Source organism: Ambystoma mexicanum, chromosome 12 (genome assembly GCF_040938575.1).
Source record: "Ambystoma mexicanum isolate Mex_15411 chromosome 12, UKY_AmexF1_1, whole genome shotgun sequence".
Lineage (NCBI taxonomy): Eukaryota > Metazoa > Chordata > Amphibia > Caudata > Ambystomatidae > Ambystoma > Ambystoma mexicanum.
Genome location: NC_090936.1, coordinates 1,229,768,577 through 1,229,786,304, shown reverse-complemented (window position 1 = coordinate 1,229,786,304; position 17,728 = coordinate 1,229,768,577). Strand labels below are relative to the sequence as shown.

Genomic DNA, 17,728 nt, shown 5'->3' with positions numbered 1-17,728 from the left:
GGTTTTGTAATGATAGAAGGCCAGGTGCTCATGCCATTCACCGGGTTTTGTAATGATAGAAGGCCAGGTGCTCATGCCATTCACCGGGTTTTGTAATGATAGAAGGCCAGGTGCTCATGCCATTCACCAGGTTTTATAATGATAGAAGGCCAGGTGCTCATGCCATTCACCGGGTTTTGTAATGATAGAAGGCCAGGTGCTCATGCCATTCACCAGGTTTTATAATGATAGAAGGCCAGGTGCTCATGCCATTCACCGGGTTTTGTAAGGATAGACGGCTAGGTGCTCATGCCATTCACCGGGTTTTATAATGATAGAAGGCCAGGTGCTCATGCCATTCACCGGGTTTTGTAAGGATAGACGGCTAGGTGCTCATGCCATTCACCGGGTTTTGTAAGGATAGAAGGCCAGGTGCTCATGCCATTCACCGGGTTTTGTAAGGATAGAAGGCCAGGTGCCCATGCCATTCACCTTTGTTGATATGCCCAGACACTCATGCCATTTGCTGGGTATTGGCAACATTGTGTAAGGTACTAACACCACTTACAAAGGGCACAACAGAAAGCAGGCACTTAGATAGCAGCATTAGGGGAAGAGCATGGCATTTCTTCTCCTGGGACTAGGTGTGGGCTGGCATCTGTGGACAGCGGTTATGGGGCTCTCGGGTTCCTTTCTCTAGTGCCTTCTGCCGGCTGTGCAAGGGCTTTCTTTCTCCTCTGCAGGGTAGTGACATGCGTGTGTATGTTTTTATATAGCAGAGAAACCTACCTGGAAAGCCGCACAGCTGTGAGCAAGCGGGTACAATAATAGGGGTACGTACACTTGGAAGAGAGGAGTTCCAGAGTGTTGGAGGCAGGGGACGGTATATTCAGTGTTGACTTCATAGCTGTGCTCTGGATGAAGCTATATTCCTGTGAGTTTCATTCAGTCTGACCTTCCGGACCTCACCGTTGAGTCCCTGGGTCTGCATTAGGGGTTCACCCCCATGACTGAAAGAGACTGTTCCCTTTAAGCCCTGCTTGAAAATCCCAACGGCTGGAAGTCACTGTTATGTTGTGAGCTGGTCCTGTTTGTCTCACCGGCCATGAATGTCTGTCACTAAGAAAGCGGCTCCCCCACTTTCCCTACCGTTCCCTGGCTTCAGAAGCCAAGTCTGAACTTGAAGTGTCTGTATTTCTCTCCAGGATTCCACACCTCCGTGTATAGCCTCATACTTCCAAGTCCAATGCATTTGACCTAGTGAAGTAGTAGAAGTAGAAAGCTCTACTGCAATTGGCCAGACTAATGTGGCCGTGCACTGTGACACGGCCCACCACTGTCATGGAGTGATGGGCGCCGCCATGTTTAGGCTAGAAGCCTGGGGGAAGTGACGTTGGGCTTCCGGGGACGAGTCAGTTCTAGTTACAAGTTAATACATGAAGTCACATGTTACCCGCTGGTGTCCGCCTCCTCATTACCTGTAACGGCCGGCCCTCCGTTGTCCTAGCCAGGCCAGATTTTGACACTGGCGACAATTGGGGGAGCCCACCCAGTGACTCCCGATCTACGTTGACCTGGTACACCCAGGTGGTGTGGAGGACCGGGGAGACTTAATCGCCCAGGCCTGCCTCCAATAGTTCACTGGCAGGCAGTGAGCAGCAGAAGGGGTGCAGCCGAGCGCTGCAAGCGCATTGGCGCACCTCCAGTGGGCTCCCTCCTCATATGCTCACCGGTGGCGGGCACTAAAGCCTGCTTGTTCATAAGCCGCCACCCGGGGAAAGTTCCTAACACACTGCGCAACCCTGAGCGGGAGACAAAGAGCGAGACTGCAGGCGCCACCCGGGAAAGTGGAGCAGAGGCTACCGTAGGCTCCAGAAGGCCCGCCTATTGATGTCAAGTGCAGCCAAGTAGCAGGCATGGCGGCTAGCGGCCATGCAGACAAGGAAGCCATGAGAAAGGGTGTAAAGATTGGACTCAAGGAAGTCTGAAGAGACACAATGGGGGACAAAGAATTAGATATACTTGGGGGTGCTTCAGTTGGCAAACCCAGCAGCCCAAGTCATCATAGATAAAGGGAAGCGTACCTCGCATCAGACGCGAAAGCAAATTTCACCATGTCAGAAGAGGACATACCAGCAATGGTGTCAGCAAACACCAGGTGAGACGCAAGTTATGTACCTGGCCCCTCGAATTTGACCTGCGCAACGCCAATTACTTGGGGCAACGATGGGTGCGGTGGCTGAGAGATTTTAAACTCCACGTGAGGGCAATGGACCTCAACGATAACACAAGTATAAAGAACATGCTCTCCCTTGCGGTGGGCCCAGCAGTGAGGGGCATTGTGGGAGAGCTTATCGACACAGAGACAGCATCTTTCCAAGGCCTACATGAAGCACTGTCAAATTACTTTGCACCTCACATGAACGTCGATTATGAGAGGCACATTAATCACACGACACGCTAAGAGAAGGGCCAGACACTCGACAATTTTGTAATGAGACTGCATCAAGATCAAGCGCTGTGAATGTCACAGATACTCCAACAATGAAGCGCTGCATTCACAAGTCATCGCAGGGTGCGAGTCTCAGGCATTCAGAAAGAAATTGTTGCAGAAACAACGATCCCTTGAAGAAATTCTTGCACTTGCCCCCATGGAGTCGGCCATTGATCTACAAATGAACAACATGAACAAAGTGACCGTACATCCACAACAGGCAGAAGGCGAGAGCGTACATAATCTCACCGCATCCGCCAGCAAGACCTCCAGATGTTGTGATGCCACGTGTTTCAAGTGTGGCTACGAATATGCCCATGCGGGGGTGTGCCCCACGCTGGGCCAAATGTGTGCGGCCTGATGAGGTGAAGATCCCTTCTGGGCTGTCTGCAAAAACATGTATCTGCCACCACAAGGGAGGAGAATGCCAAAAGAGAGATGGGGAGCCACGCAAACAAGCCTGCCAACAGTAAGTGCTGGCAGCGAGTCAAGGAGATTGCAGGGTGGATGACCGCGAGAACGCCAAGTCGTACCCCTGCAGTGAATGCCGAGCATCTGACGGACAAGGGCAGTGATGCTACAGGCAACATGTGCGATATATAGGGGTGTGATCACCATCAAGCAGTGACTCTGTGTCATCTACGGATGACCAAAGGATGATGGGCTGCATGTGGACACTAAATAATGAAGTGGCCAAGGAACACATTCCAACGTTGGTGATGCACGCCAATGACACTTATGCTGAGTTCCTCATCGACACGGGGGTGACAGTAAACATCCTGAGCGAGTAGGCATATAACAGCCTCCCGCAACCCCCAAGGCTGAGGCCGTCTACCATAGATATATACCTGTATGGGTCCACCACACCTTCGCCCTGCAGGGGAGTCATCTCTGCAATGTGGTCACACACAGCACGGCTCCAGCTGCACATGCTCAAAACAGAGACTAACAGTGGGTGCATCCTCAGCTTCAAGACCGCAGTAGACATGGGGCTGGTACATGTCCTCTATCAGTTGATGGCCCATAAGTATCTGGCGAAAGTTGAGGACATCGAGTCTGCATTCCCAAAATTATTCAAAGGCCTGGGAAAGCTCAAGAACTGCAAGATTCAACTGCATATAGACCGAAATGTCATGCCAATTGCCCAACATTATCGTGGAATCCTGATTAACATACAGAGACAAGTGGAGGATGAACTTAAAAAGCTCCCCAAGTCATTGAGCCGGCTGTAGGGCCCACACCCTGGATGTCCCCCATAGTGCCAGTCCCCAAAGAGGCAGCAGAAGGGTCCATCCGGATATGCATGGACACAAGGATGGTGGATGAAATGATTCAAAGGAAAGACACCAGCCGTCTCTAATCATGGATATGATTCACTTGCTCCATGGGGCAAAGGTATTCTCTGAGCTGGACCTCACCAAGGGGTACCACCAGCTAGAAATTGCCTCAGAAACCAGGTACACCACCTCATTCGTGCTGCACATGGGCCTATACCATTACAAATGGCTCCGTTTCGGGATATCGTCTGCAGCTGAAATATTTCAGGGCGGAATACACAAGGTCATTTGGCACATCCCAAACTGTCTAAATTACTCAGGCGATGTCCTGGTTTCCACAGAGGAGCATGATGCTGCACTCCACCGCTTGTGAGTTCCGCAAGGGCTCACTAAGATTTTAGGACACATTTTTTCAGACAAAGTATGCACACAGACAGGGTCAGACTGGGACGAAAAATAGGCCTGGTCACCCAAAAAAAAGTGGCCCACTCCTCGCCTCAGAAAAGTGGTCCACTCCTCGCCTCATGACCATTGACATCTGATGACATCACCGGAAGTGATGTCATTTGACCCCACTCCAAAGTGACATCCCGGGAAGTGATGAAACGCGACCTTTAACCCCTTGACAAAACAGGAAGTGGAATCAAATAGCATTGTTCCTAAGTACACTAAATTACTGTGAATCCAAGCAGACGTCCAAGGCCAAATGATATGTTATTGTATAGAACTTAAGCTTAAGCTCTTTTTTATAGAACAAATATGCATACAATATCCCCCAACCTGTGTTGGTACTCGTTTATCGACCTAAGAAGGATGAAAGGCTTTTTGGAAAAAAAAAATTTGAAAAAAAAATGATATTTTTTGTACATTTTTTTTTCTCTTCCAAACCAGCCCAGGCATGGCCAGAAAGCGCCCCCACTCCCTAGGGACGATTTCAGCCCGGCCACGGGCCGAAAGGCCGAGGGGCCAATCCGACCCTGCACACAGACTCGGACAAGGTGGCGGCGCCCAACAATGCCACAAGGCCTCAGAACATGTCCGAGTTATGCCCGTTTCTCGGACTTGCCAGTTATTGTTCCAGATACCTGCAAGATTACGCCACCATTAGCGAGCCCCTCCGACAACTCACCAAATGCAATGAAGCATTTCAATGGACACCAGCATGCCAGGACTCTATTGAAAACATCTGCAATGCCATCTCCAAGGCGGAAGACATGGCGTATTTTCACGCCGACAGAAATACGGAAGTGGTCATGGATGCGAGCCCAGTCTGCCTAGGTGGCATCCTGACACAACAGGACTGTGACAAGCCACACCAGCAATTCATGGTGGCATATACCAGCAGGAGCCCCGCGCACAAAGAGCAGGCATACTCACAGGAAGAGAAAGAGAACCTGGCCATTGTGTGGGCCTGTGAGTAGTTTCACCTGTTTCTCTATGGGAAGGCTATCTCTGGCAACCTGAAGGTGAGCATGCCTCAGGGAATTGTGAGGTAGGGCCTGCCACTGCAGGGTTACAAATTTGCCATCGTTCATGGACCGGGCAAAGAGGCAAGCCTGGCCGACTCCCTGTCCAGACACCCGACGGGACCAGCAGGGGCAGGCCTGGCCATCACAGATGCATATCTCAACTATGTGCTACACCACATGTAGCCATTTCCCGTGGACTGGGCCACCCTCAAGGGTGAATCAGAACATGACCCAGCCCTACACATCATTGCAGGATGTCTATCCAAGGGAAAAATGAAACATGCCAGAGCGCATGCCAAGAGTCAACCGGTGGCGGTACATGACAACGTGCGCAGATTGGAATTGGTGCACGATGAATTTACGGTGGTGGAGGACCATATCTTTATGAAAAGATGCAGAGTCGTGCTGCCCCGCATGCTCAGACAGCAAGTCATTCATCTTGCACATGAGTGGACCCAGGGGGGGGGTCAACAAAACAGCTTTTCCGAACTGGACACCATGGTGGAGAACACAGTCCAGAGCTGCACCACTTGTTGCGCAGTGGCACCACCACCTGACCACAGTCCATTACACATGCCCCTGCTGGCCATGGACATCTTCAGGCTTCTGGCGGACAGATCACACGTGTTAGTGCTGATTGACGAACATTCCCATTTCCTGGATGCACAGATAGTTGCGTCCACGTCCGCCACCTGCATCATACCCATGCTGGATTGAATGCTCTAGACCTATGGTATCCCGAAAATAATCAAATCTGACAATGGTCCCCCATTCACCAGCCAGGACTTTGCGAAAATTGACAGGTACATGGGTTTCCAGCACAGGAGGATCACTCCATCATGGACTCAAGCCAACGGCATTGCCGAACGCTTTACGACTAACGTAAAACGATCTCTGCAAGTAGCCAATGTCACCAACAGCCCATTCGAACAGACTGTATACCATCTGGTCAGAGAATACCGGCACACCCCACACAGCACCAGAGGAGTGTGTCCCGCAGACCTGATGTTTGCGAGAACTGTCTAAAACCGCCTACCTGAGGGCCTGATTGCGCCTTCACAGGGCATGGTAGAACAACAAGCGGGGCTCGTGACCAGACGGACAAAAAGAAAATTAAGACACAGGCAGACGTCAGAAGGGGAGCCAAGGAAAGCAATATAGAAGTGGGAGATCAGGTAGTAGTGCGACAGCCGAGGACTCGGGAGGAGGATCCCACTTTTGCACCAGAACGACTGATTGTAACCGGAAAAAGAGGAACAATGCTGACGGCTCAAAGAGAGGCTTGCAGGTCGATTACTAGAAATAACTTGCACTTCTGCTAGACTACTTAAATCATGCTGTCCATTAGTATAACCTCTGACCACCTTAGCTCCATGCTTTGTTTCGTCTTGTTTTGGTTCCTTGTTTGCGTCCTTAAGCCTTTGGGTACCGGGAGTGCGATACAAATTCATAAACATAAACTTAATCAAATACCCCAACGAGGGCTCAGGCCCGTGGTACCCTACCCGGGCAGACTGGCATGGCTCAGACTCAGATTACTCTTATCTAGAGAACGGAGAGAGCTGTCTGAAAATAACAAGGGTTCAGCCAACCGGAAGCGTGGTCCTGAAGAAGCACCGGCATGACCGGTGAGATGTCCTCAGCGGTCTCACATAAAGCCCTGCAGACTGATTGTAGAGATGGGGTAACATTGTTATCTAAGGTGTTAAAAAGGGGGTAGATGTAATGTTGGGTGTGCACTGTTGCACAGCCCACCACTGTTGTGGAGTGAGGGGCATGGCCACATTTAGGCTAGAGGCCTGGGGTAAGTGACGCTAGGTTAGGGAGGGGGCTTCCGGGGGCTAGTCAATCCCAGTTGCAAGCTAATAAATGAAGTTGCATGTAAGCCGCTGGTGTCCGCATCTTCATTTCCTGTAATAGAGCGGCCCTCCGTTGTCCTAGCCAGGCCAGCTTTTGACAGTTAGATCTCCGAAAGTGTGGACTAGCCGTGGACAACGCTGCCTGAACACTGCATGGAAACACTAGACTGCACATGTTCTTGTGTTGGTGGTGTACTTGCAGTGTGTCCTCTATTTCCATAATGATTGCTTGGCCTTCTTCGATTTTCAGCAATCATGGAAAGAGAGGAAAGACTGACAATCTCTCGCCACAGCATCAGCAGAGGACGCAAACTGCAAGGGCTCTGTTTTTTATGATGAGTCCAGACAGTCACAACCAGGGTGCGCAAATACAGTAATTCACCTGCAGGATCATTTGTGGGGCACAGGGGCAGTGCAAGCCACAACTTTTAAAGTTTGTATTTGATGTCAAAATGAACAAAGAAGCTTAAAAGGTAGAACCTAGAGCGCCAAAATAAACCAATCGACCACTCATTCATTGGCGCTTTGTCTTGTGATAAGATTTTGTATTTTTGTCGCCAGTCACACAGAATCTTTCCTTGCGCGAGTTTTATTTTATATGAGTGTCAGATGGTGGGCTTGGGTGTCGAAGGAGTGTGAAATAGATGGAATCGTCTTCAAGAAGGGTGGCACTCTTTGCCACCCGATGGTATATGATATGTCATTTATATCGTGCCTGTACACAAGTGTTTCTAGGCGCGACAAGGCAAGGGAGGGAAGACAGACTTATTAGGCCTTCTGTCATTCAGATCGGGCAAGTGCGAGAACATGAAGTGCAGGGGGAAGGGAGAGGGGGAGTGTCAGGGAGAGGGAGGGGGGAGTGCAATCAGGGCAGCATTGCTCTGAGTAAGTGCAGCCAGGGCAGCCCGGGTCTGGGTAAGTGCCAGGAGGCAGGGGGCTGTAGAGGTTACAGTTACAACCCCTAAGTGTGCGGTAAACCTGGGGCAGTGCAGGGGCGACTGGTCATGAAGGAGCCTGGTACCCAGTGAGACTCTGAGGGTAGCCAGTCAACCAGTGAGCGCAGCAGACGGGTAGGTCAGTACGGGAGAGAGAAAGTGAAAGAAGAGGAGAAAAGGAAGGTCTTGAGATGGTTCCGGAACTTAGGTGGTCCGGCTCAAGTTTGAGAGGGTCATGGAGGCCATTCTAGAGGGAGGCACCAGCAGAGGAGAGAGATCTTCCCCTCCCTCCCCCACCCCCCATTCTCTGCCTGGAGAAGCGTCTGACCTTCACAGAGTTGGAGGTAGCTGAACGAAGGGCTCGAGAAGGAAGATGTGTAGGATGAGAGAGTTGGATGTAACGTGGGCTCCCGGCACCAGAAAGCCTTGTGGACAATGCAGAGGGTCTTGGACTTGATCCTTGTCACCAGCAGGAGCCAGTGGAGAGATTTCAGAGCTGGAGAGATAACATCCCTGGGCTTGAGGCCAAGGATAAGTATTGCAGCCCTGTTCTGGATGAGTTGCAGAGGGCGGAGAGTAGAGGCAGGAAGGTTGAGAAAGAGGCTGTTGCAGTAGTCCAGCCTAGAGAGGGCCACGGCTCTGGAGACAGTGAGCTTCTGGGGGAAAGTGAGAAAAGTGATGAAAGCCATTGGGTGCTAAGCGTGGACACCAGCTGAGAAAAAATGGACCCTGCAATCCAGCGACTGTCAGGGGCCTGGATGAGGAAATCATTAATTAGCAGCATTCCAGGGGGGTGCCAGCGTCAGACCCTGCGACTTTCACATGAATGCCTAGCCGCGCTCTCTTTCAATTCCAGGCAAAAGGCGCCCATCAGCGACGTGGCACTGCACCACCCTGTGTGTGTGGAAACAAGGTGCGCTATTCAGGGGCCCAGCAAAACGGACCCGCGTCTACACTCCTCTGCCAGTGGAATCCGGGGGGGGGGGGTGGGTGGCAGGAATGTCAGAGCCTCTGAGCCCTGCCCTTGGAGACATACCGCGGGGGCTTTAAATAAGGCTGTGCACACAGGCCCACTTGTTCACACCGTCGGCAACGGACAGGACTGTGGAAGGGGCACGGCGCGATCCCAGGCACGCACCCGCGAATGCGCTAACACACCGCTGTGAGAATGCTTTGTGCGCCGGGAACTCTCGGCGGCTCCATGTGTAGCCCTCCTCTGCGAGCCTGTGTGATCTGAGCCAGAAGCCAAAGCGAAATGGGCGAAGGGGTGAGGGGGCGAAGCATCGCGAGGTGCCTCCTAGGACGAAAGGCCAAAGTCAGTGGCATGCCCCGACTGCCTGCCACTCTCACGCCTCCCCAGTAAGCCAGTCCACCTCTGCTTCTAAGCTGCCTAGCATTTCAAAAAAGCAAAACAGAGTTTTCCTCCCATCAACCCAGGCATTGTGCGAAAAAGCCCCCCCTCGCCCTTCTTCAGGACTTCTGACACACGCATTAATTGTGCCTGACTGGCAGAATTGCACAGGCCATTAAAGTTGTGATTCTTTCTGGGGGAATGGGCACGCGCTTTTTTTGGGCTTGTAAACGCGGCCAGTGTCTGTCTGTCTGCCTGTCACTCTGGCAGGTCGTTTGCTGTTTTAGCTCTAGGGCCTATTAAGTCTGAACACGTCATTTCCCCGCCGCGCGGCCTATGTCGCGGCGCAGCCTTTACTGGTCCCCTGACTCCAGTGGTGGGGCAGGAGCCAGGCTGAGTTTTACTGCTGAATCAAGTCACTATTTTATAACTTTATTTTCAACCCAAGGCTGGTTTTAGTCAAATTGCAAAGGAGTGACATATTAATTGCGAGCGCACGAGGAGCAAGGCCCGCCCATTACACCCAAAGCGTGAAGGCGAGGGTGTAGGGCCAATTCTTAGGAGAATGTTGTGTTGGCTTCTGACAGGGTGTCACAGTCGCAGTAGAGAATTAGGGGTAGCTTCAGTCTTATGTGTAAGGCCATTGGCCAAAGGTTGCGCGTAGGCGTTGCTGCGCGGCATCGGCGGGGTCACTACTTCTAACAGAGGAATAGCGACTCGACTGTCCACACTGGGCAGAGAGTGGGCAGAAGGCTTGGTGAAGCAAATCTGGTCTAAAAGGGGACCCTGGCGCTGGTATTAAGTGGTTGCAACATTTTACAACCAAGGGCTACCTTGCTGTGGTATGACTCCATTGTAAATCATGCTGGGGGTGTAATTCTGGCCTAGCCCTGTAGTGTGGTAAGTTGCTCCCCCCCCCTCCCCAATCGACACAGATAGCCCTGTGCTGGAGCCCACCCTCCTTCACGCTGCAAAACACAACACCAACGGGCCCAAGCACATGTTATGAGTGCCCTTCCCACGTCCCCACAGTCCTTGAGTCACAGGAGGCTATTTCAGCTTCTGCTACTCAGGGCACGTGGCTGGGGCGAGAGTCACGTGGTACAGAGAGAGCAGCTGACCCCACGCCACGCCAGCGTGGGCGGAAGCAGGCCAGGGGCGGGACCCAGGACGCCCTCTTCCGGCTTTTTGACGCTGAATCCAGCGTCTGGGGGAGGGAAAGATGGCCTGCACGTGGGACCACGCCCTACCTCCCACCCCTCTTTGCAAATGATTGGGAGGTGTGCGAAGGGGGTCCATCTCTCACGTGCAAGCCAAGATGTTACCTCTACTCGCCCGCGTTCTTGTGTGGCAGCAGGCAGGTAGGCAGTCACCATGGACGGACATTTGGGCGAGTGTCTGGAGACTCAGTCTATTTGTTCGTGGGGGAGGCAGGGAGGTTGGCCGGGGGTGGGGGTGCAAGAGAGGGCATCAGAGACCATTTGGTTTTTACGGTCCTGGGGGTAGAGGAGGTTGAGGGATATGACGATGCACTCGCGAACATGGTGCAAGCTGATATTGGGCAAATGGGAGGGCAGTTTCTTGGCATACAATCTAGACCCATGCCAACAAAACGGGCATGCGAGGTGCCCCCTGTCCACGTGAGACTAGCCTGGAGGCATGTGCACGTGAAGTTTGGCATATGGGACTGAAAATAAGGCGACTCTCGGGCATTTGAGGCGGAATCTGGTAATAGGATGCTGAAGAGGGCCTAGAGGCAGCCCTGGCATAGAGACAGGCCCTGGGCATAGAGGCAGGCCCAGGGCATGGAGGCAGGCCCCGGGCATAGAGGCAGGCCCAGGGCCTAGAGGCAGGCCCCGGGCATAGAGGCAGCCCCCGGGTCTAGAGACAGGCCCCGGGCATAGAGGCAGGCCCAGGGCATGGAGGCAGGCCCCGGGCATAGAGGCAGGCCCAGGGCCTAGAGGCAGGCCCCGGGCATAGAGGCAGCCCCCGGGTCTAGAGACAGGCCCCGGGCAGAGAGGCAGGCCCAGGGCAGGGAGGCAGGCCCCGAGCCTAGAGGCAGGCCCCGGGCATAGAGGCAGGCCCAGGGCCTACAGGCAGCTCTGGGCATAGAGGCAGCCCCTTGGAATAGAGGCAGGCCCCGGGCATAGAGGCAGGCCCAGGGCCTAGAGGCAGGCCCCGGGCATAGAATCAGCCCCCGGGTCTAGAGACAGGCCCCGGGCATAGAGGCAGGCCCAGGGCCTAGAGGCAGCCCCCGGGCATAGAGGCAGGCCCAGGGCCTACAGGCAGCTCTGGGCATAGAGGCAGCCCCCGGGAATAGAGGCAGGCCCCGGGCATAGAGGCAGGCCCAGGGCCTAGAGGCAGGCCCAGGGGCTAGAGGCAGGCCCCAGGCATAGAGGCAGCCCCCGGGTCTAGAGACAGGCCCCGGGCATATAGGCAGGCCTAGAGGCAGGCCCTGGGCATAGAGGCAGCCCCGGGCATAGAGGCAGGCCCCGGGCATAGAGGCAGGCCCAGGAGCTAGAGGCAGGCCCCAGGCATAGAGGCAGGCCCAGGGCCTAGAAGCAGGTCCCGGGCATAGAGGCAGCCCCCGGGTCTAGAGACAGGCCCCGGCAGGCCCCGGGCATAGAGGCAGCCCCCGGGTCTAGAGACAGTCCCCGGGCATAGAGGCAGGCCCAGGGCATGGAGGCAGGCCCTGGGCATAGAGACAGGCCCCGGGCATAGAGGCAGGCCCTGGGCCTAGAGGCAGGCCCAGGGCCTAGAGGCAGGCCCCGGGCATAGAGGCAGGCCCAGGGCCTAGAGGCAGGCCCCGGGCATAGAGGCAGCCCCCGGGTCTAGAGACAGGCCCCGGGCATAGAGGCAGGCCCAGGGCATGGAGGCAGGCCCCGGGCATAGAGGCAGGCCCAGGGCCTAGAGGCAGCCCCCGAGCCTAGAGGCAGGCCCCGGGCATAGAGGCAGGCCCAGGGCCTACAGGCAGCTCTGGGCATAGAGGCAGGCCCCGGGAATAGAGGCAGGCCCCGGGAATAGAGGCAGGCCCCGGGAATAGAGGCAGGCCCCGGGCATAGAGGCAGGCCCGGCATAGAAGCAGGCCCCCGGCATAGAGGCAGGCCCCGGGCATAGAGGCAGGCCCAGAGCCTAGCGGCAGGCCCAGGGCATAGAGGCAGCCCCCGGGTCTAGAGACATGCCCCGGGCATATAGGCAGGCCTAGAGGCAGGCCCTGGGCCTAGAAGCAGCGCTGGGCCCAGAGGCAGGTCCTAAGCCTAGAGGCAGGCCCCGGGCATAGAGGCAGCCCCTAGACATAGAGGTAGCCCGGGGCGTAGAGGAAGAACCTGAGCATAGAGGCAGATCTAGCCCCTGGTTTAGAGGCAGGCCCCGGGCATAGAGGCAGGCCCAGGGCCTAGAGGCAGGCCCAGGGGCTAGAGGCAGGCCCCAGGCATAGAGGCAGCCCCCGGGTCTAGAGACAGGCCCCGGGCATATAGGCAGGCCTAGAGGCAGGCCCTGGGCATAGAGGCAGCCCCGGGCCTAGAGGCAGGCCCCGGGCATAGAGGCAGCCCCCGGGTCTAGAGACAGGCCCCGGGCATAGAGGCAGGCCCAGGGCATGGAGGCAGGCCCCGGGCATAGAGGCAGGCCCAGGGCCTAGAGGCAGCCCCCGAGCCTAGAGGCAGGCCCCGGGCATAGAGGCAGGCCCAGGGCCTACAGGCAGCTCTGGGCATAGAGGCAGCCCCTTGGAATAGAGGCAGGCCCCGGGCATAGAGGCAGGCCCAGGGCCTAGAGGCAGGCCCCGGGCATAGAATCAGCCCCCGGGTCTAGAGACAGGCCCCGGGCATAGAGGCAGGCCCAGGGCCTAGAGGCAGCCCCCGGGCATAGAGGCAGGCCCAGGGCCTACAGGCAGCTCTGGGCATAGAGGCAGCCCCCGGGAATAGAGGCAGGCCCCGGGCATAGAGGCAGGCCCAGGGCCTAAAGGCAGGCCCAGGGGCTAGAGGCAGGCCCCAGGCATAGAGGCAGCCCCCGGGTCTAGAGACAGGCCCCGGGCATATAGGCAGGCCTAGAGGCAGGCCCTGGGCATAGAGGCAGCCCCGGGCATAGAGGCAGGCCCCGGGCATAGAGGCAGGCCCAGGAGCTAGAGGCAGGCCCCAGGCATAGAGGCAGGCCCAGGGCCTAGAAGCAGGTCCCGGGCATAGAGGCAGCCCCCGGGTCTAGAGACAGGCCCCGGCAGGCCCCGGGCATAGAGGCAGCCCCCGGGTCTAGAGACAGTCCCCGGGCATAGAGGCAGGCCCAGGGCATGGAGGCAGGCCCTGGGCATAGAGACAGGCCCCGGGCATAGAGGCAGGCCCTGGGCCTAGAGGCAGGCCCTGGGCCTAGAGGCAGGCCCAGGGCCTAGAGGCAGGCCCCGGGCATAGAGGCAGGCCCAGGGCCTAGAGGCAGGCCCCGGGCATAGAGGCAGCCCCCGGGTCTAGAGACAGGCCCCGGGCATAGAGGCAGGCCCAGGGCATGGAGGCAGGCCCCGGGCATAGAGGCAGGCCCAGGGCCTAGAGGCAGCCCCCGAGCCTAGAGGCAGGCCCCGGGCATAGAGGCAGGCCCAGGGCCTACAGGCAGCTCTGGGCATAGAGGCAGGCCCCGGGAATAGAGGCAGGCCCCGGGAATAGAGGCAGGCCCCGGGAATAGAGGCAGGCCCCGGGCATAGAGGCAGGCCCGGCATAGAAGCAGGCCCCCGGCATAGAGGCAGGCCCCGGGCATAGAGGCAGGCCCAGAGCCTAGCGGCAGGCCCAGGGCATAGAGGCAGCCCCCGGGTCTAGAGACATGCCCCGGGCATATAGGCAGGCCTAGAGGCAGGCCCTGGGCCTAGAAGCAGCGCTGGGCCCAGAGGCAGGTCCTAAGCCTAGAGGCAGGCCCCGGGCATAGAGGCAGCCCCTAGACATAGAGGTAGCCCGGGGCGTAGAGGAAGAACCTGAGCATAGAGGCAGATCTAGCCCCTGGTTTAGAGGCAGGCCCCGGGCATAGAGGCAGGCCCAGGGCCTAGAGGCAGGCCCAGGGGCTAGAGGCAGGCCCCAGGCATAGAGGCAGCCCCCGGGTCTAGAGACAGGCCCCGGGCATATAGGCAGGCCTAGAGGCAGGCCCTGGGCATAGAGGCAGCCCCGGGCCTAGAGGCAGGCCCCGGGCATAGAGGCAGCCCCCGGGTCTAGAGACAGGCCCCGGGCATAGAGGCAGGCCCAGGGCATGGAGGCAGGCCCCGGGCATAGAGGCAGGCCCAGGGCCTAGAGGCAGCCCCCGAGCCTAGAGGCAGGCCCCGGGCATAGAGGCAGGCCCAGGGCCTACAGGCAGCTCTGGGCATAGAGGCAGGCCCCGGGAATAGAGGCAGGCCCCGGGCATAGAGGCAGGCCCGGCATAGAAGCAGGCCCCCGGCATAGAGGCAGGCCCCGGGCATAGAGGCAGGCCCAGAGCCTAGCGGCAGGCCCAGGGCATAGAGGCAGCCCCCGGGTCTAGAGACATGCCCCGGGCATATAGGCAGGCCTAGAGGCAGGCCCTGGGCCTAGAAGCAGCGCTGGGCCCAGAGGCAGGTCCTAAGCCTAGAGGCAGGCCCCGGGCATAGAGGCAGCCCCTGGACATAGAGGTAGCCCGGGGCGTAGAGGAATACCCTGAGCATAGAGGCAGATCTAGCCCCTGGTTTAGAGGCAGGCCCCGGGCATAGAGGCCGGCCCAGGGGCTAGAGGCAGGCCCCAGGCATAGAGGCAGCCTCCGGGTCTAGAGACAGGCCCCGGGCATATAGGCAGGCCTAGAGGCAGGCCCTGGGCATAGAGGCAGGCCCCGGGCATAGAGGCAGGCCCCGGGCATAGAGGCAGGCCCAGGGGCTAGAGGCAGGCCCCGGGCATAGAGGCAGGCCCCAGGCATAGAAGCAGGCCCAGGGCCTAGAAGCAGGTCCCGGGCATAGAGGCAGCCCCCGGGTCTAGAGACAGGCCCCGGCATAGAGGCAGGCCCCGGGCATAGAGGCAGCCCCGGGTCTAGAGACAGTCCCCGGGCATAGAGGCAGGCCCATGGCATGGAGGCAGGCCCTGGGCATAGAGACAGGCCCCGGGCCTAGAGGCAGGCCCCGGGCATAGAGGCAGCCCCCAGGTCTAGAGACAGGCCCCGGGCATAGAGGCAGGCCCAGGGCATGGAGGCAGGCCCCGGGCATAGAGGCAGGCCCAGGGCCTAGAGGCAGCCCCCGAGCCTAGAGGCAGGCCCCGGGCATAGAGGCAGGCCCAGGGCCTACAGGCAGCTCTGGGCATAGAGGCAGGCCCCTATGAATAGAGGCAGGCCCCGGGCATAGAAGCAGGCCCCCGGCATAGAGGCAGGCCCCAGGCATAGAGGCAGGCCCAGAGCCTAGCGGCAGGCCCCGGGCATAGAGGCAGCCCCTGGACATAGAGGTAGCCCGGGGCGTAGAGGAAGACCCTGAGCATAGAGGCAGATCTAGCCCCCGGTTTAGAGGCAGTCCCTGGGCATTGGAGGGCAAAAGTAAGAATATGAGACTGACTAGGAAATTAAGTCAGTCACTAGACATAAAAATCAGTCCCTATTAATATGGTCGACACCTGGACATATGGTGCTGAACTGAGGCATAGGAGGCTGACTCTGCCGCAACCAACGAGGCAATTCAGTGGGGTGTGAGGGTGAATCTGGGCACATGAAGCAGAAGTTGAGTTAATAAGGCTGTCTCCAGACATAGTGGTAAACCCTGGCCATTTGAGGCTGACTCTGGCCATATTAAGCAGCACCTGGGCATATGAGGCAGCACTTGGGCATGTGAGGCAGCACCTGGACATGTGAGGCAGCACCTGGGCATATGAGGCAGTACCAGGGTATTTTACACTGAAAACGCAGATATGGGGTATGAGCATTTGAGTCAGTCCTGATGAAGCAGTCCACGGGCATATAAGGTTGAACCTGGGCACCTGAAATGCATCTCATGAAATAAGGCAGCATTTGGGCCTGTGAAGACAGACCCAGAGAACAGGGGCATTTCAGGCCATAAGTGAGTCCATGATCCTAAAGGTCCTTCAGCTTAGACAGCAGCACCTGGGCATATGAGGCTGAAGCTGGAACTGGAATGAACCTGGGCCTAAATGGATGTGATCATACCGGCCAGAACCAGGGCGTATGTGGATGAGCCTCGGCATAGAAAGTCATTTCAGGAGAAAAGAGGCAGTCCTGGCCATGTAACGCTGAACATGTGTATATAAGGGGTAACGTGGGCATTTAACGGACCCTGAGGCCGTCCCTGGGTGGATGAATCTGAATTAGGACTAGTAGACTGAGCCTTTGCACATGAGCCTGGCCCTGTGGATATGAGGCAGCATCTGGAACATGGGGCTTAACCTGGTGATATAAGACAGGCACATCACAGAGTGGCAGCCCCTGGCCATACAGAAGTACCTGTGAACACAAGTCAGAGCCTCGGCATATGAGGCAGTTACAGGACAGAGAAGTCAACCACTGGGCAAGCAGCCAGTCCATCAGGAACACGAGGCAGCACCTGGGCATATGAGGCAGAGCTTGTGAATAGAGACAGTTACAGGACAGAGAAGTCAACCACTGGTCATACGGCCACTCCATGAGGCACACGAAGCAGCACCTGGGCATATGAGGCAGAGCCTGTGAATATGAGACAGTTACAGGACAGAGAAGTCAACCACTGGTCATACGGCCACTCCATCAGGCACACGAGGCAGCACCTGGGCATATGGGGCAGTTACAGGACACAGAAGTCAACCACTGGGCATACAGCTAGTCCATCATGGCCACGAGGCATCACCTGGGCATATGAGGCACAGCTTGTGAATATGAGGCAGTTACAGGACACAGAAGTCAACCACTGGTCATACAGCCACTCCATCAGGCACACAAGGCAGCACCTGGGCATATGAGGCAGTTACAGGACCCAGAAGTCAACCACTGGGCATACAGCTAGTCCATCATGGCCACGAGGCATCACCTGGGCATATGAGGCAGAGCTTGTGAATATGAGGCAGTTACAGGACACAGAAGTCAACCACTGGTCATACAGCCACTTCATTAGGCACACGAGGCAGCACCTCGGCATATGAGGCAGTTACAGGACACAGAAGTCAACCACTGGTCATACAGCCACTCCACCAGGCACACGAGGCAGCACCTGGGCATACAGGAGAGTATCCGGCTGAATTTGGATGTATTATGGTGAAGAAAAACAACATTTACGAAAAATACGTGTTTGCCCATTAGAAGAACAGCGTGAAAATGTCATGGTGCAAAGAAAGAGAGATCCGGGAAGGGTCGTGCCTGAGAGGATAGAGGGCGGCGTGGAAGATGGGGGTCGGGGGGGGGGGGGCTCTAGAAAGGGACCATGGGCTG

General features: G+C 56.8%; 1 protein-coding gene across 3 annotated transcripts in view; it reads left to right on the top strand.

Annotated features, from left to right (window-relative positions):
- The window catches only part of CHST11 (carbohydrate sulfotransferase 11), a 602,167-nt gene that overhangs the window by 91,417 nt on the left and 493,022 nt on the right, over window positions 1-17,728 (top strand). The window contains exon 1 of one of the 3 annotated variants that reach the window (XM_069629907.1): window positions 10,600-10,725. The exons of the other annotated variants lie outside the window; for them this stretch is intronic. Within the exon in view, the coding sequence (XP_069486008.1) occupies window positions 10,683-10,725 (43 nt within the window). The 5' untranslated portion in view covers window positions 10,600-10,682. Of the gene's footprint in view, window positions 1-10,599; window positions 10,726-17,728 lie in introns of those variants that run through there. 3 annotated transcript variants of the gene reach the window in all.